This window comes from Rhyacophila brunnea, unplaced genomic scaffold, assembly GCF_057557595.1.
Source record: "Rhyacophila brunnea isolate RB1 unplaced genomic scaffold, BYU_Rbru_1.0 scaffold_9, whole genome shotgun sequence".
Classification (NCBI taxonomy): Eukaryota; Metazoa; Arthropoda; class Insecta; order Trichoptera; family Rhyacophilidae; genus Rhyacophila; species Rhyacophila brunnea.
In genome coordinates this window covers 9,673,598-9,696,388 of record NW_028233361.1, presented here as the reverse complement: position 1 = coordinate 9,696,388, position 22,791 = coordinate 9,673,598, and the positions used below count along the sequence as shown (strand labels likewise).

General features: G+C 33.6%; 1 protein-coding gene across 1 annotated transcript in view; it reads left to right on the top strand.

Moving 5' to 3' along the window:
- Positions 1-22,791, top strand: part of LOC147063233 (adenylate cyclase type 2-like) — a 485,865-nt gene that overhangs the window by 199,617 nt on the left and 263,457 nt on the right. The window contains 1 exon segment of the mRNA XM_085959766.1: positions 19,002-19,130. Within this exon segment, the coding sequence (XP_085815892.1) occupies positions 19,002-19,130 (129 nt within the window).

Sequence of the window (22,791 nt, the reverse complement as noted above, 5' to 3'; positions counted from 1 at the left end):
TTTTTGTTTCTAGAGTCCTAATTTCGTGCGCCGATCTAAAAGTGTGTAAAAAATTCTACACAACCGTCATTACGGGGCATTCGACCACGGTTTAAGAACTATATAATGACCTCATTGTAATCCTGTGCAAACTGAAAATCTGTTTGGATCGTAATCGCTTTGCGCACAAACGGAGTATTGTTCATAGTTCGCGATGTGAGTGATACACGTATGAATAACAATGAAAAGTTGAGCGATGTCTTCAAAGATGCAGGCGGTGCGTAGCACTTGGATGGTATTAGAGGAGCCGCCGCTGCTCCCTACCATCATTAATGGGTCCGTATATCCGCCTCAGAATCTTTCTCTCAAAGCAGCCCACCATTTCAGCTGCTTCCATATTTAGCGTCCATGACTCGCACCCGTATGCAACGACTGTGCGTATGACGGTTTTATAGAGCCGGGTTTTACTTTTTCTATTGACATTTCTGGATTTTAATATGGGCAGCAATAAGGAGTACGATTTATTTGCAGCGGCTATTCGGGCCACCTACACTAAAATAAAATTAATAATTCATATTATATCTCATTAAAAGTTATTCACCCCCATAGAAAAACGCTAAAATGCTGCACATGTGTGTGTAGTAAATAATCACACGTTACACATGTGATTACATTGCCTATTTCTCTGTTTATGTTCTGTGTTGATTAGCTGCTTTCTGCATAAATACGCTTAATTGTAATGCGGCCACCTGCATACGTATGCCTGAAATATCGCGGGAGTCACAGGGGCCTAACTACAAACATGCATGTTTTGAGTTTGCCCCGGTTTCAATAATGCCGTAATCATATTATTGGTGACACAAAGTTCTATGTCGTACATAATATCCGTTGACAAGACGTAGTTGAGTAAAGTGTGCTTTATTTAATGAATTTAATAGTATCAAAATCTTTATTTGTGTTTATCTCAAAACTGTGTTTTGTAGATAGGTCCCTGTGAGCCTACGAACCCGTCGGTTGCTGCATGTGACACAAAAACCGCTCATTTTTTTAGGCCGCCCTTATGCGATGCACACATTGCGTATAAGGAGGCGACGTCCCTGTTCTATATCATGCATTGTTTTGACATATAAATCCCAACCAGTATTCAAGGGATCGAAGAAAACATTCTGCTAAATAAATTCCATTTTGTCCAAAAATATTATCTCTGTCTTATTTGAATACATTTTTATGTGGGTTGTATATTGTATGTTTTACTCATACAAAATAATAATATTATTATTTTAATACCACTCCCATAAAAATCATTTCGAAATATATGCCACAAATTTTTGTAAACAGTTTCCACGAGAAAATAATTCTCTTTATAACGATTTCAAATAATTTCACATTGTACCAAGTGTTTCAGAAAGTATTATAATGTCGTTTATTAATATGATTGAAAATACACTGAGTATACAGTGTATGTATTTTATTGAAATAGAGGTGGTAAAATATTAACACTGAAATAAAAATGTAGTGTTACTGAAACGAAAATGTTTTTCATGGCAACAAGATAATTTATATAATATATTTAAAAATAGACACACTTGAGTTAGAAATTATGTGGTACATTCAAGTAGGTAGAAATAAATGTAAAAAAGTTTTTACATTTATTTGCGTTTGTTTGCGAATATGTACAGAATTAAAAAAATATATGATGTGTTTTAAAATTTAATATTAACTTTTAATCGATTCTACGATAGTAAATCTTCCCACTCTAACGGTGTTATTAACTTATTTCAGTTTTTAGTTGAAATATATTAGTAATCGATGTTTTTATTTTAATTAAAAATAAATATCTTATTTTATTATCTTATATAAAAAATATTCCTATGATAGAGTGTGATTTATTTGTACTACATTTTAATGATAAAATATTTTTATTATTGGATATACATAATTTGAAAACACTTCTGAGAAATATATACCACTAGAATTTTTTTTTTCGAAAAAATAAGACACCCAGCAGAATTAGTAGCGCACTTTAGAAAGCGCTTCAGAGAGTATTGTAAAAACCGTTAGTTAATTTTGTAGCAATTAGATAAGCTTCGTGTAGCATAGTGGCCAGTGCACAAGGATGCTATTCCCGTAGGGCGCAGGTTTATTTTGCTGGGTGTCGTATTTAAAAAAAAAAAGAAGATTTTTTCTAGTGGTTATATTATTATATTTCTCAAAAGTGTTTTCAAATTATGTATGTTCGATAAAATAATGTTACATTCTTAAATCTTGTGAATTATTCGCTGAATAGAAAAAATAGTTTATTCGATAAAATATTTTGTTATAAAAAGATGAATTCATCCAAAGAATGGGCATTTACAAGAGATTTTTTTTTAAATTTTTAATTATAAAGACGATTTTAATGTTTTTATGTATGTATTGATTAGGTATTGGGTATTGAGGTATTTAAAATGAAAATAATCAGTAAAATGTATTTAATTGCATTTTCCAAACTCATTCGTCGAAGCTTTAAAAATACTCACCAGTTTAAATAGTAAAGTTGTTTCAATTGCATTTTTTATATATAATAATATGTTGGCACTATCAAATTAAGTTGATTAATTCAGTTCTGATCTTGATTAAATTAGGACGATTAAGTACTGGTAATTTTGTAATTAATTTTAATTAATAACTATCTTGTCTTTCTTGCTGTCTTATAATTGACTATAATCACGACCATTATAGAACACTGCTGAACTTTATTCTGCCTTCTGTCAGCCATAAAACGGATATTAAAGGTTTTCAGTGATTTCTCCAGCCTAATCGCCTCATCTCATTACTCACGTCCTTTATATTTTTTCTTGGCAGACTTGATTACTCAGAACTGTTTTTGGGGTTGTTTAGTCCTTGGTGGGTAGTGTGCTGACAAAAACTGTACATATGTCGAAGGCAGACTGTCCTCATAGTAAGGTTTTTGTCACGTATTTAGTCCACAATAATCAATAGTGAGGGATTAATTTCGGAGATACATTCATTAAGAGAAATTTAACTTCCATAGATGACGTGTTCTTATTTCAAATTGTTTACGTACTGTATTGTATCTTCTATTAACATTATTGAAATAATTCAGGGGGTTTATTTATTCACGCAATAACTGAGTGTATTAATTATTTATTGTATTTACCATTTTGTATCGTATATGCGTTCAGTATTCAATATGAGAATGTTTAATTATGCCTCCCCCCGGACACAAATCTTAAAAAAAAAACTTTTTTGAATCCTTTTATTTCATGAAATATATAATTTTTTGTCGAAATGCTTAAAAACGTAGAACGTATAACGCAAGCACATTTTTAATACTAACATATTATAGGTGTTGAGAGTTAGTAGAGGTTATTGAGCCGCAGGCGAAAATTTTGCTATAGCTATATGAAAAAATGTGTAAGAAATAATTGTAACTTTTTATCCGAATTAGAAAATAGAATTAAATAATAAGAATGTCCATTTTACCTAAGTTAGTGACACAATATATTATTGTATCTTTTGGAAGACATGTAGGTACTTTAGTTTGAAGCGATGGTTGTACATCACTTGTTATGACATTTAACAACAAAAATATGTTAGAAAAATATGTTAGAAATATCTATATTACCATTGATGTTACCGCAAAAAATTAATAGTTGAATCAAAGTTACCCTTGCATGTTTCAAGCTGTAATAATATGATCATGACTCTCACATCCTGAAGCGGGCCCCCCGGCCAGGATCTTTGCCGTCCCCCCTACCCATCCCTAAGGTTAAAGGCATTCTTACGCTCTACAGTGGCGTTTTCCAAAAATGGTGTTTAAGGTCAAATAAAAATCGTGTATTATTTAGTGATTTTTTAACACATCGAATTATAGAGTTGTTGAGTCTCAACACACATCAACCAAAAAATACATCACACAATCATATATTTTAAAAGGTAATAACCCCGACGTAAAATAGCGTCGCAGGTGAATTTTTTAACCTTTAGAGGAAATTAAAGATGTGTGTTTATTTCATTTATCTGGTAGACCCGCCACGCCGGGCCACTCTTGAGCTCGGGCCCCTAGGCTAGAACTCTGTCAGCCCTGTTGTGGGGGCCATGAAAATGATAAGCCATATTGGATTTCCGTAATATTTCCGTAAACGGGCATTATAGACGCTGGGATCACTAGCAGGCACTGTAGTGTATTTTCATCACTGCTTGTGGTGAATTAAATTTGCTGAATCTTTGAAATTAACTTATTCAAATACATAGTTATAGTTACTATACAATAATTTTATGTTATGGCACGTGAATGTTATCGTAAATTCCACGCGTGAGGAATTCAAAAAGCCGTAAAGCGAAAGCAACTCATGCGTCAAAAACCGACATGTGTCTGCGTAAACATAGTTTAACAAAGTGTGAAACTTAGATCGAATCTATTTCACTTTTCGACGAAAGCTGTGTTTTATGGGAGCTTTTTTTCTTGGTTAAACAATTTCACACCTTTTTAAGAATAAAATATACCTATAAAGGTATAAATTCTTTTAAAAGTTTTAAGGTCATCATAAAAGTTTGGATCTATCAGAGATATGCGACGTTCACACCATTAGCTTTCTTTTGTTGTTAGTCCAATCGATATGAAATTTTCGACAACCGATTTTTAGTTGTCGATTTTCATAAAAGAATGTGCCGTCAATCTACTTTTAAATATAAGTACAAACGTTTCACTACGTTGTCGCCTTTTGTGTGCGTTCACCAAAGCTTCGATGCTTTCACAATGCTTTCTGTGTGCTTTCTGCGTCAAGTTAACTTCCACTGATATTATGACCATTGATAGTAGTTAATTATTGATAGTCAGTTAAGTATTTGTAAACCTTACGTCTTTGCGACTTCCATCCTTCAATATTTTGGTCTGCTCGGATATCTTCTCATAATGTGACCAACAAATTGCGTGTCTTGTACAACACAACTACCCCTCCAAACAAACCCTCCCCGCACCATACTCGGTTTTAATAGAGTGTGTCACGAGCTCCTACATTTGCGGCATGGCAGCCGAAGTCGATCGCCTCCCCCAAGGGGCGGCACACTTTTTTTCCAGACGTATTCTGCAGGCACCAAACTAGAAGACTCCAACCTTCGCACTGGATTAGCCAGTTTCTCACAGGCCATGGCAACTTCGCGGCCAGACTCCACGAGTTTGACTTGATAGTAGATGGGCCGGGTTGTACCTGCGGGCATGACCACCAAGATGTTGAACACATCCTCTGGGATTGCCCACTTACGGAACTTGAACGAGCGGAGCTGTTTGCCAGGGTCCGTCCTCACACGGTCCCAATTGGTCATGGCGATCTGATAGCAACCGAGGCCAACTTTGCGGTATTCGAGAAATTTGCAGCGTCGTATGGAAAGCGGGATAGTCCCGACTCTTCTGTAGACTCATCAATTTCAATTCGTGACACTCAGTATGCGGGTACACAAAGCACTTAACGTCAGCGGACAGCAGAGCCAGTCCAAAAAAAATCTTTCTTAACTTTCTTCTTTAAGCACTACGGTGCATGGTTGCAGCATGAGTTCCGTGCGGTTCCGTCTCGGAACGGAATGAGCACTTAAAATCACTTCTTTCAGACACGTTTAAAGCGTCATGGAAAGCGGCCATGCATATCCACGGCTGTGCATATATGACGGGTGGTGGTGGGAACTTTAACGTATTTAGACTTGAAGCATCAGCAGTTTTTTATGCCTGGCAATGTCTCAGGAGCACATACCAAGCACTGAGGTCGCCACATTCTCAAGGAGCTTTGACTGAAAAAAAATCACTATGAATTAACATAAAATAACACAGGTATAAGATAAGATACGTTTTTTGATGTTCAGGCTTTTCGATTTGTAGAAATTTGTATGCATGTCCATGAAATGACGAGGATACTTCACTAACACCACATTGCATAATATGCAATATATTTATTTACCATGCCCGATCCTAATAAGATAATATTATGGACCTCCACAGATTGGAGGTTTGTATTAATAGATTTCTGTTTTTACGAGAAATGGATGTTAGTCGTTTGCTCAACCTATTAAGTCCATACTCTGACTCCAAACACAAATTCAAAAACAATAATATGTGTAGAGCGTTTTCAAATTATGTAGGTAGCTACATAATTTGAAAACACTTTTGAGAAATATAAAACCAATAGAAAGTATGTTCAATAATTAGAATATTATATTCTTAAATCTTGTGAATTATTCATTGAATAAAAAAAGTATTTATTTAAAAATTCTTAGCAAGTTCCAGGACGCTAATATACTAAAATATCTTGGAGTAATCCGTGACGTCGGTTAGTTATTAAAGTAATACCTACTTTGATTTAAAATACAAAAGCCAATATTGCCAATATAGCCAATATTAGCTCAATTTAGAAAGTGCTTCAGAGATTATAATAAGAGCCATTACCTAAAATTTGTCGTAATTAAGTATGGTACCTTTAGTATAGTGGTCTATGTCTTATTTTTATTGGTTATAATATATTTTCTAAGAAGTGTTTTCAAAAATTATGTAAGTATGTTTCGTATTTTAAATAAAAGTATGTATTAGTGCCATTTCGTTATGTTTTCCTATATAATAGCCATAATATTTCAACAATGAAACCTCGTTCAATAAAGTAAACCTATATTTAAAAATAATGACTCAACAGTGTAAAATTATTTTCTTAATGACGCTTTTCCACAAAATTATTAGGAGACAATGACAGGACCCTCTCTATTTCTGAAGATTCTGTACCGTTTGATTTATTACCGGTGTTGATCCCATATACGAGGCCTTATCTTATCGCGGAAATAAATCTTGTCCCCCAATTTCCCAGCCCTCAATGTCGGCACATAATAGCACCCCCTGCTACCTCTTGTTTACCATGTCGCAACCTTATATATCTTATATAGATACTTAGATTTGTAGCTTCGTCTAGATTTACAGCCAACGTATCAGATAGAATATCAAGTGTTTGGCGGAAAATGTTTATTTTCTTTATGTAGGTATTAATAAACTTGAGAGAACACTCTATTGTATTGGTTTACTTAAACGACATATATATTGAGTTTACAGAAATTTAAGTAGAGGATAATTACTTATGGCCGTGGCGTGGCTTAAGTGCCGGTCTATAGTATCGAGGGTCCCAGGTTCGAATCCTGGGTCTGACAAGTACACATATTGTTTTTCAATTTGTGTATGAGTCAGAGTATGGACCTAATAGGTTGAGCAAGTGGCTGACATCCATTTCTCGTAAAAATAAAATCTGTTAATACAAACCTCCACTCTGTGGAGACCCATATGATCCTATTAGGATCGGACATGGAATAATAAATAATAATAATAAATAATAATACACTTGTCTTGTTTACTACTAGGTGGCATCTATAATAATATGAGAAAGTGGGTTCCATGACAAAACAGAACATGAAAAAACAGAACAACGATAAATATAACTATGACCTTTCAGGAAAAATATAAATTTATTATTGAAATTGTCCTATCTCTATTATGTTGATAGATTTTTAATAGCACAGATTTTCAATACGCCATAATAAATCAAATTAAATACCTAATTTTTACATTCCTAATCGCCAGAAAGCCTCAAATAAACGGGACTTTGCCGGCAAGCTTAGGATATCTCATCTTAATCATTTTGAAAATATTATGTTCAAAATGATTGGGGTGACTAGGTACAATGAAATAATGATCTAACCTAACCTAACCTAAATAGATTCCACAAAAATTAATGGTTCATTTTTCTCCTGGCTGTTTTGTTTTGTCATGTTCTGTTTTGTCACTGTTATGTTTTGTCATATTCTGTTTTGCCCGGTTACTGGTAAAGTGCCTCTTGTAAAACAATATAAATAGATAAATAATTACAATGAGTTAGGTAGTTGATTACAAAAATACGATTTTTCAGGAAAGAGAAAATTAATAACGTTTTCGTAGAAACAACGATTCTTCTCTTTATCGTGCCATCCCCTAACGGAGATAGCCCACCATCAGTGCAATATTTGCTCTATCAACCGCTATCCGGAACAGTTCAGCCAATCTGCACAAATCACGGAGGTTCTTAAGTCACGAATTGCAGCCTCGTCCTCTGATACATTGAGCATCAATATTTCCTAAAATGACAAGTTGAGGAATGCTGTACTAGAAACAACGATTGTTCAAGTTTAATATTTTCAGGTCTTTGAAATGGCGGCTCGACGACTTTCTAGGTGGTGGGGTTTAGTTATTAAGTAATTATTAAGAGCGTACTTCAGTGAAAAGGCAAATCATTTTCAACAGTAGGTACGACGAAATATCTCACTAGTCGCCAATCGGAGACGGACTGTCGAGGTGTCCGCATGTCGATTTGTTTTGTCACGGCGTCAGATGAAAATATTCTTAAATCGTGTAAAGATGACTAAAAAACTTTATTTATGTACTTAAAAAAGAAAATATGTCAATGAATATACTATTATTATTAGTAATATAACAATAAACATAACATTAAATGGACGCATGTTGGATTTTTATGACAAATTATATTTCGTTCGGCACGCGTCATTTGCACAATCCGCGCATCGCCTAGTCACGATCCATGATAGACCATGATAGATCCATGTTAGACCATGCCTCAACTGAAGTATAGCCTTAAATATACATACCTAGCTACCATATCATATTACATACCAAGCTACTTCTTTTGATTTAATTATTAAGGAAATGATTAATTTTTCAGAATAATTAATATTATTATCAGAGTCGTTACTTAAAAAGCGTGCTCAAAAATATTAATTTAATCAATAGTAATAACTATTATAGATTTTCCATTATCAGTTTTAAATAACGACATACAGCGAGCGTTTTTATTCACCTAGGGGTTATTTGATTCACTCGCCAGTATGCGTATATTAACGGCAATGCATTCACATCCTTTGTAGAACGAGATTTGTACTGCGGCAACGGGATGAGACTGAGTGACCCTAGTCAGTAAGGAATAGACGCCACAGCTTTCTTAATTTGTACATATGTGTCACCTTGAAATAGAGCGTATTTAATTTCATCAATTACTTTAATACCGCGTAATCAGCATTATGTTATTACATAATTTACAAACATTGTTTTATTTATTTGTATAATAATAATAATAAAAATCTCTACGAAAATGTGACAGATTTAGATGGATAAAATAAATTAAATAGTTCATTTAGTCATATTATTAAGTAGGTATATTATGACATTATGTTATTGAAAACATCAAACGTGTATTTTTGACATGATAACGATGTGGGGATGGTTCCTACGAACCCTAAAGGTAGAGCCGCCCCCGGGTCTATGCCATATTTTACAAGCAAAAACAGGGATATGTTATATATATATATATATATATATATATATATATATATATATATATATATATATATATATATCGTAAACGTCCGTAAGATGGCATTGAAAAATTGATTTCGATTATATCTTTTTTGTATTTGACTCATCGTTTTTTCTTTAAGTCTCCCTATAAAGCTGGCACTTAATCCCATCATTATCTATTTACAACTGCCAAGGAAAATGTCATGCTTATGTAAAATTATTTTGCCATAATTATTCATATCTAACGAAAACATTTAAATGGAAATCAGAACGTGATCTAAAACCTTCCAATAAATCTTTTACATAATTTAAAAAATGTTCCCATTATTTGAAGAAAGTGGATGTGAGGGTGGAAGTAGTCCGCAGACAGTGCAATGTGTAGATAGCAGTTAAAACCTAAAAATTACAACATTTTAAGAATTCAAAATTTTAATAATCAGCAAAACACTGCTGTGCGAACGGACATATGATCGCCTTTCGCCGGCTGAAGAAATGCTTACGTGCCGGGTGTCAGTTGTCGCATCACAGGAATGAACGAGTAAACAGTGCATTCCTGTCATTGTGTCGTGTGAAATCCATTGTTGGATTGATAACGTTTGTACCTTGATCAAATTTCGCAGACAAAATCCCAGGAATCAATCCGCAGTGTGGGAACAAGAACAATAATTTACCCACGCTGTGGATAGCATTTTCTTTGTCTACTTTCAATATAAAAACAGACGTGGCAATCCAACAAGAGATCAGTACCTTAAATTCGTTCGTCTTAATCACACGCTTCTCGTTTCAACGTTAAAATAATTTGTATTACAAACACTATCGTCGTAAATCTAGTTTATAAACTTTATATTGTACAAGCTGTAAATTGAATTTGTAATTTGTGTTAAGGGATAATAAATTTGGGGAATTACTTTTATACGCATCAAAACCTTCTGATTCTATTCATCACCTACCCCTCATCACACCATCCCTGGCAACAGATGTGAGTTCAATTTTTCATGTCATATCTGAGGTGTTTTAAAATTATGTATGTGTACTATATTATAAGTACTTACCAAAAAGTCAGAAACTATAAACCTCTATTGTATCGGTATCTACATAATTTAAAACGCTTTGGTTTAGTTTAGTATTTATTCGGAGGTAATGCTGTTATAGGGATGAGGTAGTACCGGGGGTGAAACATGAGATTGGCCTCACTGTAATTGCTGTTAGATTAGGTTTTAATACTATTAGTTCAATATTGTGATAGACAATAATATGTGACAGATTAGACTGTAAATATCCACTTGTTCAGTACTGAATTATTTAGTGAAGGTTACTAGTTATAGTTATATCTTTATTTTGACACAGATAAGGTGAAATCAGAGAAAGGATAGAAGGAAAGAAATAATTGACCTACTGAGAATTAAACCAATATAAGGAATATATTATTAAAAAATAGTTTAGAGCAGTTTTCACTCGAATACATTCATGGATATTTGGATGCGGCAATCGGCGAGCCGGTATAGGAATGACCAATTCGTAGGTGTTCGTATGCGTCCTGGCTTCTTCAAATCGCAGCCCGAGAAGCATGCGACTTGTTGATTGTAACAGTAAAGGTTTTTTTTCAAACTAAAAAGTCGCATTCGACCAATCTGCGGAGCTTCATTTGGGAACGTGTGTTTTGTGAATATCGATGACGACACGTTGCAGGCGAGACGAGTTTTGATGTGAGAGTCGGCTTATGGTTTGGTTAGACAGGGGATAATTGATTTTTAAAAACTAACCAACACCATCTACAAATAAGTAGTCTTAGTTCAATAAAATTAAATACGTATGACTAACAAAGTTTAATGTGCACTATTTATGTTTGATCTTTATTGCCTACCTCCACCCTTCGCTACTGTTTTGCATTAGTATTTTATTGTGAAGTCAACTTACGTGAACAGTTTTTTGACATTTTTTGTGCGCCGCAGTACGTGAAACATGAGTTCGTGTAATATTTAATCAAATGACCAGTTTTACGTTGAACATTTCACCGTGGAGTATATTTGCCGTATGCTACAACATGTGGCGAATTTTATGAGATGTCTTTACTAGGTTAGGTTAGGTAAGGTTAGGTTAGGTTAGGGGTAATCTTATTGGAACAGTACTATTTGCAAACTATCGCCGCATTTTGTAAGATACGTACAATTGTATTCCACGGTGAAATGTTCAACGAAGAACTCGTCATTTGATAAAATGTTATACGAACTCATGTTTCACGTACTGCGGCGCACGAATAAGTGTCCCACGATGAACTGCATACGTACAACTTACATGTAACCATGGCCAATATCTTTTTTAGTATTGAAACGTAACGAAAAAATATATAAATCATTCATACAACCACGAAAAGAGAAAAGGAGTCTGAAAACATTTATGAATTATTATATTTCGATTGCAGGTTATGTTATAATATATTATGTTGGAACAACTTGCGTTGAGAGGTTTCAGCAAAAAACAATAATTTAGCGCCATAAAATTTTGAAACTGTTAACATGATGTTCAAAGTTTACAGTGCACAATGTAAAAGTTTTCAGAGAGCGAAACGAAAGTTTTTGTTGTACGCATTATGGCGGTAATCTGAGTTAAATAATAAATTACAATGTAAAGCTAAAACTCTAGTTTAATTTAAACAATAATAAATATTAGCATAATGATTCATATTATCAAACCCCTCATAGAACCAGTTCTATCATATGGATCAGAAACTTACAAACTTTGCTCCAAGGAGTCTCAGATGTTGAAAAAAGTGTTTGAGATTAAAATCCTGTGAAAGATTTTTGAGAAATATTATCTGACGGTGTCGGTACAAGTGGTACAACCATGAGCTTAATTTATTTATTCAGTAAACAGTATTCGTGTCCAGAAACTTGTACGTATGCAGTTCACCGTATCACACTTTACTGTGAAATGTTGTATCGGAAATAAATGGCCGTATAACCTCCCGTACAACCTCTTTGGGTTGTATAGTACTGACATACAATTCATGTCTAAATAAAACACGGTTCTTATCGGCTTACACTTTACCATGCCAGCAGCCAACAATTTTAAAAAATAGCCGATATAATGGATTATTTGTTAGGTTAGGTAAGGTTTTCATTTTTGAATTCATGAATTTTGCCAAAATCAGCTATGCAAATTGAATTAATGTTCATATTGAATCTAATAAAATTGGTAACCGTATAGTTTACGGTCATCTCTTTCCGATAGAAAGCTCACGGCGACCTGTGCCACGGTGAATTTTTTTTATGTACAATTTACATGTAACCAACATAGCCGATATAATGGATTATTTGTTAGGTTAGGTTAGATTTTCATTCTTGAATTCATGAATGTTGCCAAAATCAGCCATGAAAATTGAATGATGAATGAATTAATGTTCATATTGAATCTAATAAAATTGGAGACCGTATAGTATCCGGTCATCTCTTTCCGATAGAAAGCTCATGGCGACCTGTGCTACGGTGAATTTTTTTAATGTACTATTTACATGTAACCAACAGTATTATGTAAAAAAGCAGTAATTAGGCAATGCACCTCAATACGCAGTACAAACAGGGTGCCTATACGGCGATGTCGGCGTTACCAAGGTTACAAAAAAAAAAATTCCATTGTATTGTTTTCTCTTCTGTACATAATAATGTTTGGGAAATTCCACATGTTTATATTTCGTGAATTAAAATACAAATCCGTCTCATTTTTCTTGCGTTGATTCAAATTTTGACCAAAAAATCTTTAAGTACATTTAAATCCTGGACAAACTTTACCTCTTATATTATTGATTTTATTTTAAAATGAAGTTGAATTTCTTCGGTATAAAGAGTATTATGGGATATATTGTTTTTGATTCGAAATTTTCAATAATTTTCACATTTTATAATTTTTCAGTATTAATACTTTTAATTTGTAATTATTTTAAAATATACACTACAGAAATATTCCAAAATCCATGAGTGGGTATAATGTTACGTGACTTAAAATCAGGACTGTCAGCCGAGTCCCTTAGAATATTCCAAAGGGTTGTTTTGTAAATAGGTTCCCCACAAAAAATAAAACAAAACAGCGGGGCGACCTCTTTTTATTACGTACGGACACCGTTTTTGTCTTTGGGTGGTCCCTTTATGAAAATCAAATCCCCGGTCTTATTAGTTTGACTTATTTTCCCATCCTTACTTGTAGCTTTTACATTTTGGGATGAGATGGAAAGTGTTGTCTTAAAATTAAACTGAAAAAGTTGAAAATAAAGCCTCTTTAAACCACTAAAAAGTACGGCAAAAATTATTAAAATTTACCACTAGCTCTCTGGCGACGCGGTAATTTTACCACGTTTTTCTTAGCTCGTATTCTTGTTTGTCCGGTGGTTATTTATCCAGTACAAATCTTGCAATCGATTTTTAACTAACTTCCCGACTAGCTAGACATTTGAAAATTTTAGAATATATCAGAACACGGTGCCAATTCATTATTCAACACTTTTAGCCATCTTTAAGTAGAATTGAATTCATTTTCATTTAATTTTGTTTTGTATTAAAAGTTATTTTGGAAGAAATCCGTAATCCAATCCACTATTATTGGTTGCTAAGGGGGTCGTCCAAGCAACTAAATTATTAATATATACGTGCGTTATTATGGAAATCAAAATGACATTTCATTATTCTATATTTGTTTGTTGCAAAATAGCAAAAAAAAATGATTTGTTGACAATTGCCTTATTTGTCCTAAATTATTAATACATAGAATTGTCAAGTTTATATAATTCAACAGAAAATTTAAAAACGTGGTATATAAAAAGTTCTTTTTATTTTGTGATTATTTACTTTTAATTTTAAATACGTGCAATTTATTTGATATACAATATTTAGGTATTTTAACATAATGATGTTTTACCTTGATTATACTTACTAGAAAACAATATATTGGTTTTATTGTCTTACAAAAATAAGCTGAAGATTTAACAGCCTCTAAAAGAAACCAAAGTGTCCGAATAATTTATTGTCGCAATCGATTATTTATTGCTACTGACAATATGTGATACATGTGTTTGAATTTAGTGTATTGGTTTTTTTTTAAAAGTGGTCAATATTCAGCTGTGTTCCGTTATTTCATATTTTATGCCAGAATAAATCTTGAAAAGGATCTCGCAATTATTGTTGTTGTCAGAGGAGACCGAGATCTACATAGATAGACTGAGCCACTGTAAACAATTGGTTATCGTTTTTCCATTTCACTTATAAGTTATCACATATTTCTATGAATATTTCTCATTATATTATATTGGAATTACGTATTTAACATAGTTTTCAGTATAAGTCGAACCATTCCCACATATTAATTAGAAGGTTTATTTGGCAGTAATACACGGTGACGTCCCGTGGGGGTAGGCAGATTGAGCGTCGCTTGGAGGCGGCAGTTACTCGGAGAGCGGCGGACCGAGGAGAATCTTTTGGTTTATATAGAAGTAGCTACCTAAACTGAGTACTTTAAAACGAAAATATCTCTTCTTTAAAAAAATCAGTTCACTGGTTGGAAACAAAATGTATTAATTAACATAAAAGGTTTAACAAGACTGTAATTTTTGTCGGGTTCGCGATGTCTAGTTTACTTCCGTTGCCCTTCGATGTCTTTGATGACCAGAAAAGACACCAGCACGGATGAGACATAATTTTGTATAAAAATGGGGCGGCATTTTGTCTTGCTTCATAAGCTGAATCCAATGATCGTAACCATTAGAAAAAAATAATGATGGAAGAAAGCTTTGATTAGTGATTTTATTTCAAGTGAGTGGAGTGGTAAAATAAATGATAATAAATAGTTTACCAAATGTTATATTAAAGTTAATTACAAACGAGAAGTTAGTATGATGGTTAAATATTTTTCCTCTTCTCCAAACAACTAAAATAGCGCAGTTCACATTACAAAATATGAATTATCGGGTCTAAGACGATTTGGCGCCGGGACAACTGGACGCCACGCAATACGAAAATAAATAGACGTTAGGTACGTATGCGTACATTAAAAAAATATATTCAATATTATTATTTATATTTAAATTATTATATTATAATTTAATGGTGCGAGAGAATTTAAATATGCACACGTAAATAATGATTTAATCGTATATTATGTTTAAATTCCACGAAAAAAGAGTTTTGTATTTTTATATAAAGCATTTGGCAGTGTTATTCTTAATCCGCAAAAAAAACATTATGTTAAGAGTAAAATAAATTAAAACTACCAAGTATCTAGTAGATAGAAACTGATTAAAATTCATCGTCTACGTTCTGTTTACGTGTCTACGATAGTGCGGCGTCCAATTGTTCTGGCGTCCAGTTGTCCCATTTCCGAATTATTTGTTGTATAGACAAGGGCGTGGTAAAATGGATAGTGATAAATCCGACCATCCAAGATCACACCTGTTTAATTTTTATAAATTGTATTTATTGTCAACACAATAGGTTATTTTTTATTTTAATTGAACTTGTGTTTGTATTTGTTATCTTTTCATAAATAAATAAAACTGTTTTACTTTCATATTATTATTTATATGACAATATTATTTACTCCATTAAAGCTATATATTTCCAAGATTGAACGTACACAATATTAACAATAACTGTCTTAAATAGTATAAATAATACTAGATTTATTTTTGACCAATTTTATCAACGTTATTTGTATATATAACAATTTAATATTAACTATTGAAAAATATGCCAATCCTTGAACCAGTCCTGGGATCCCGGGATCGTGAAATTGTAATTCCGGGATCAATATTTTGGCTCAGGATTGGATTCCCTACTTGTTACAGTGCAAATTCAGGAAATTGTGCAATTACTTACATTTTATGTAAAATACAATACAAAAAATGTGAGCGAACATTGGAGCATAGGCAATGTTCTACAATGAGGTGTAAATACAATGTGTCACCGGAAAAATATTATGTGTATATTGATTGTCGTAAAACACGTAGGTACGTTATTCTAATGGATTTTAGTTTCGTACGTTATTGACGTTATGGACGTTTTTACCTCTTGGATACCACTGGATGACTAAATTTATCCAACGATTCTCTCTTCTTCGAGCTATGTGCCAGCCCATCTCCATTTGAGGCTTTCAATGAATTCTATTACATCGCAAACCCTTGTCTGCTTTCTTATCCACTAATTCCTCTTTTTGTCCTTTAGCGTTATGCCCAGCATGCACCTCTCCATACCACGCTGTGCTACTCTAAGTTTCTGGATCTCTCTTTTACTTAAGGTCCATGTTTCACACGCATATGTGATCACGGGAAGCACACACTGGTTGAACACTTTGCGCTTTAGGTGCAGTGGAAGGTCACTTTTGAAGTTCAGGTGGCCAAAAACACTCCAGCCTAGCATTACTCTGCGAACAATTTCATCAAAAATATACATCCATCTATAGACACTTGTTGTCCGAGATAGATGTAGCTTTTCACCTTTCGAGCTGAGTGCCATTAATGAGGATCTCTTTTTGGCTCGCAAAGCAGTTGAACATGACTTTCGTCTTTGTTACATTTATTTTCAAACCTACTTTGTTTCTTACTTCAGCTATTTCCTGCATTCTGCTTTGGAGGTCTTGCGAAAAAATTACTATGTCATTGGCAAAGCGCAGATGACGCAGGTATTCTCCATTTATGGGGATCCTTTTGTCATTCCAGTCAAGTTGCCTGAATAAGTCTTCAAGGGTAGCTGGAAATAGTTTAGGTGAGATTGCATCACCTTGTCGGACTCCTTTGCTGATAGCAAATCTGCCTGATGGTTTATGGAGATTGACAGTTGCTGTTGCGCTATTGTATATATTATTGAAAATATTTATATACCGCCCAAGGATTCTTTGATTTCTGAGTGTGTCGATTATTGAACATTTCTTTATGGAATCGAACGCCTTCTTGTAGTATATTATAAAACCCATGCATAGTAGCAGTTTGTATTCCTGGCACTGCTCTATGAGTTCTCTGATGACTTGGATATGGTCCATAGTGCTGTATCCTCCTCTAAATCCGGCTTGTTCTCTCGGTTGGTTCTCGTCTCGTACATTTTGCAGACGGGTAGATAATATCATACATTCTCGTATGTAATACTCGTAATACTCGTACTAGCGATGGCCCACAACTTTGTCCCCATGAACATACATAATGATTTAAAAAATGAATGTGATAAAAACGAACTACTATTTAGTACATTTTTTAAGGTTGTAGCTAAGTTATTAGTAGACAGACATTTTATTTTAAATATAATGTTTTGTGCTTAGGTATTGTGGAAGAGGTGAAAGCCCTAAATAAAATGCAAATATTTAGAAAGCACAGATATACACTTCAATTTTATTAATAGTATAAAGGTATAGTGATATAATAAAATTAACTATCCGTAACACTGATTAGATTACCACAATTTAATCGACATGTTTTATCAGATAGGTAAGTGCTCAATAAATAAAAATTCACTTTTTGGGTTGATTATCTAATAAACTTGGCATTTTTGTTATTTTGTAATGTAAATATATTTTACTCTACCTAATTTTGCTTTTATTTCCGACTGATAACTCGTATTTTACAATATGGTCAATACATAACTATTTTTTTGCAAATGATTTTTTTTAATATCGCAATAAGTATGTAGTCTATAGTTTGTTTTTTGAATAAGCACATGTACCCGTTAAAAATATAATTAATTAGTGATAATCAAATACTTGTAGGGCCTGCAGTAGAGTGGTAGATGAAACTCTGTGATTGGCTGTTTCAAATCATTAATAATTATGGATATTAAGACAATGCCTAAAAATTAAATTAAATTTAACTTAATTATTATATAAGTATTAGAAACTTTCTATTTTAATAACGAATGTATATACATATTCTTGTTAACACTACAACTGGTAGAAGTGGAACAATCAAACACCCGGGTTATGAGAAAATCATTTAATTAATATATATTGTGACCTCATCAGGAATTTAACTCAGAGCGTCCGAATGAAGGGCCAGTCAGTGTCTTACGTACTTGATTACGATAGGCGCTATTCTTCGCAAGAAAATCAGTTTATTAATTAAAAGATAAAAATAACTTTTTATATACCACGTTTTTAAATTTTCTGTTGAATCATATTATAATCTTGACAATTCTAGGTATGTATTAATAAAAACTTTTTATTGTACTTGATAGAAATACTTAATAAATATAGAATACTGAAATGTCATTTTGACATTTCATATTGATTTCTTTCGTAACGCACGTATATATTAATAATTTAGTTGCTAGGAACCCCTTAGCTACCAACAATAATAACTTTCCATACAAAACAGAATTAACTGAAAATGAATTCAATTCTGCTTAAAAATTTCTAAAGGTATTAAAAGAATGCATCGTCGTTGTGTTCTGATATATTTTAAAAGTTTCAAATGTCTAGCAAGTCGGGAAGTTAGTTAAAAATCTTCAATCGTCCAATACAAATCTTGGACAAACAAGAAAAAAAATTAGTAGTGGACAAACAAGAATACGAGCTAATAAAAACGTGGTAAAAAGGGGACAGGTTACATCCATTGTCGATTAAGTACATACAAATAAATCTAATGTGTGGGAATCTTATAACGTGTGTATGTTTATTTTTACAGGCAGTCCACACAATGTTGCCAGTTTCCCGTTCCGTGGCTCTGGTGATTGCGGCGCTTTTGTCAGCCGCCCATTTGGCCCTGGCATTCGCGCTGGGATTTCACAACAACGAGCCTCTGTTCTACCAGCAGGTGAGTTTTACGACTCGCCATAAAGCTAAATTGTTTTTAACAGGTCGCCGATTTCACTACAACACAGTCTGTTGCGAATATTTGTCACTTTTTATCTAGTATGAACAATGTTTATACCTCTAGGCTCTGTACACAGGTAATGCATTCAATAAAATAATCTCATGGTACAGGTATTAATATATTTTTAAGATACTCGACATAGATCGGTGGTGTGCATTCACGATAACTTCTAAAATGAGTTTGTCACTTATTTTAAAATTGGCAGTAGTGAAACTCGGTGGAAGTGAGTACTATGTGGTGAGATCTGCTCAGTCCAAGGCACGATGATAGAGTGTACTACTATTATATCATATCAACTCTGACTCGCTATTTATTGAAATATTCGATAAATTCCGGCAAGCTATTATTGATGTAAGTCACAATTGGGTAATATACTGACTGTTTCACCGCTGCAACTTTGCTGCGTTTTGCTGACATGGCCTTGGGTTGTCCACTCTCATAGAAGTATGTCATACTTGCAGAATGTATTGACCGTAGATAAAGTGATGTGCGATACTTGTGTAACTAATAACCGAATATCGCATTGTTATAATCCAGGTCTGGGGTTGTTGACCCCCACAACTATTAAATTTTTATCTATCAATGTAATAGTTATTAATTTTTATTCAATATCGCAATGGGTATATAGTTAATCAACCTAATAGTTGTATTGAATAAGCTTGAAATTGTGCACAAAGTGAATTCTTCAAATTTCAACAATTTTCTTTCTTTCGGTTATGCGGTACTGCATTGTAGAAATTACAGGAAAATGATGTCTATTTTATTATCTTACAGCTATTCGCGAGGTCATACCATTACATTATACTAACTAATGCTTTCAAATTTAATTGAAAATTAGTAAAAATATGATGCGAAGTCATGATAGCACCTTGTAATGTCAATATTACCCCGTCATTGCACAGTGCTTCACTAAGAGTACGGAGTGAGTTATTAGTGACCTTTCTTAGGGTGCCCCTAACAAGATTACTTAACAGCACGCTACTGTGTCAACTCATAAGACACACTAAAGCGCTCTGCTTTGTCAGAGCTTCTCTTGAAACTCCTTCCTGCGACCTCAGTTTTGCTTTGACTCATCTATTTATCTCCTGTCTTTCCTTTGGAGGATGTATTTTATTGGATTTCCTTTAGAGCAGTGGTTATCAAATGCTGCAGCAATTTTCATTCATATATTTACACCCACGGTGGCCGCGCGAATTAAGCGTTGGACTATCACGCCGTGGGTCTCAGGTTCGAATCCTGGGTCTGGCAAGTTCACATATTGTTTTTCAATTTGTGTGTGAGTCAGGGTATGGACCTAATAGGTTGAGCAAGTGGCTGACATCCATTTCTCGTAAAAAACAAAATCTGTTAATACAAACCTCTACTCTGTGGAGGCCCATATGATCCTATTAGGATCGGACATGGTCGGATATATAGATGGATGTCATTATTATATTTGATGAAATTGTTCGCAAAGTAAAGCTAGGGCTGGAGTGCTTTTGGCTGCCTGAATAATGTTTTTAAAAGTGACCTTCCACTGTGCCTAAAGCGCAAAGTGTTCAACCAATGTGTACTTCCCGTAATCACATATGCGTGTGATTAGTAAAAGAATAAGTAAAAGAGAGATCCAAAAACTTAGAGTAGCACAGCGTGATATGGAGTGGTGCATGCTGGGTATAACGCGAAAAGACAAAAATATGAAAGAGTGGATAAAAAAGCAGACAAGGGTTTGCGATTGCATTAAAAGCCTCAAATGGTTGGACACATAGCTCGAAGAAGAGACAATTGTTGGACAACTTTAGTCATCGAGTGGTATCCAAGAGGTACAAAACGTCCGAATGGTAGACCTAGAGGCTGATGGATCGATGAAATGATAAAGCTATGTGGAAGTACGTGGCAACACAATGCACACGACCCAGAGAAGTGGAATAAGCTTTAGGAATGGAATCAGGAGAGGCCTTCATCCAGCAGTGGATAGATTCAGGCTGATGATGATGATGATACATACATGATAAGGGAAAGTGGTCCATTAAAAAAAAAGCATTAATAATTTATTATTGGGTTTCAAGGTAACGGGAGGGTGTAAAGTAAAAAAATCTAGCATGTATCACCGACTTACTTACTACATTTACCCTTCTTACTACTTATAGTTTCTCGTCGGTTCAACCGCGGACTTATCGCACTTTTCCGGTTCCATTTCACACTTTGATTACGTATGAATAGCGATGGACACCCGGTTACTGGAATAATGTAAAATCATTTTTTTAAAAATACGAGTATCGCAACATGGTATAGAAAAGAGCATATTGGGTATTACGCAGAAAAACTACAAAACAAATCAATGGATAAGAAGGCAGACAAGAGTGCACGATATGATAATGGCATTCGAGGTGATGAAATGGCAATGGGTCGGACATGTCACATGGTGAATGGACAACCTCTGGATAAATACAGTGACTAGGGATTGCAATACCGGTATTTCAAAACCGGTATTAAATTATCTATCGATACCGAAATACCGGTTTCAAAATCTAATATACTGGTATTTTCGGTATTAAGAAGCATACACGTTTATGATTTTCGAAAAATTTAATGTTATTTTGTTCATTATTAAATACTATAATGTAAAAGTTTTATTCTAACAAAAAGCAAATAATATTATATTGACTGAAACCAACAAAAGTTAAATAATATTAAATCAAAATCTTTCAAACATAATAAATTATAGAATTGTCGCGATGAATTAACACAATAATTTGGAAAAGAAAACATTCGTGGCAAATATGTCCAATTATTCTATAACCATTGATCCAATATTGATAGTACATCCAAAATCCGTTGTATTAGAGAGAGAATTTCTTGTACCCGGACTAATAGTCTAAACATATTTATAAAGTTCAACATAATACATGTAAGTAGGTTGCTATAAAATAGTGTTTTAAATAGATTTTAATAGTTATATTTATTGATAGGTACCTTCTTCTTTTTTCTATACTTAATATATTTTTACGAATGAATACCGGTATTCAATAAGAAATACACAAATACCAGTATTGATATATCCATTCGGTATTGCAATCCCTAAGTGGTGTATAATGGGCCTTACAAAATATCAAAAATCCGCTAGAAAAACTTATTCAATTAAATTCTATTCAATTTATTTATTTTTAACATATTGTGGACATTACAAATTATAAGTTTAAGACGTTCACAACATGGCATGAAACATTATTAAAAAGAAGAAAGAAAAAAAGTAATAAAAGCGATAAAAATGAAAATATAAAAATAGAACATAATATAAACATACAAAAGCAGTGAAAATACAATAATTATACATAATATATATATCATAGAAGTCCAAAGAAGTATACCGAGTTTGCTAAGGAGGCCCTATTTTGAAAGTTTGGCGGATGTACATCGAATACCTATGTACCAATAAGATTAAGGTCGGCTTGATGTGATGTAATGTTACCAACATTAATTAAATAATTGAACATACATAATTTTGTAAAACACTTCTGAGAAAATATATTAAAACCAATAGACAAAATCTTTTTGAAAAAAGTAAGACACCCGGCAGGGAATCGAACACTGCATCTCCTGGGTTTACGCCCCGTCCGTG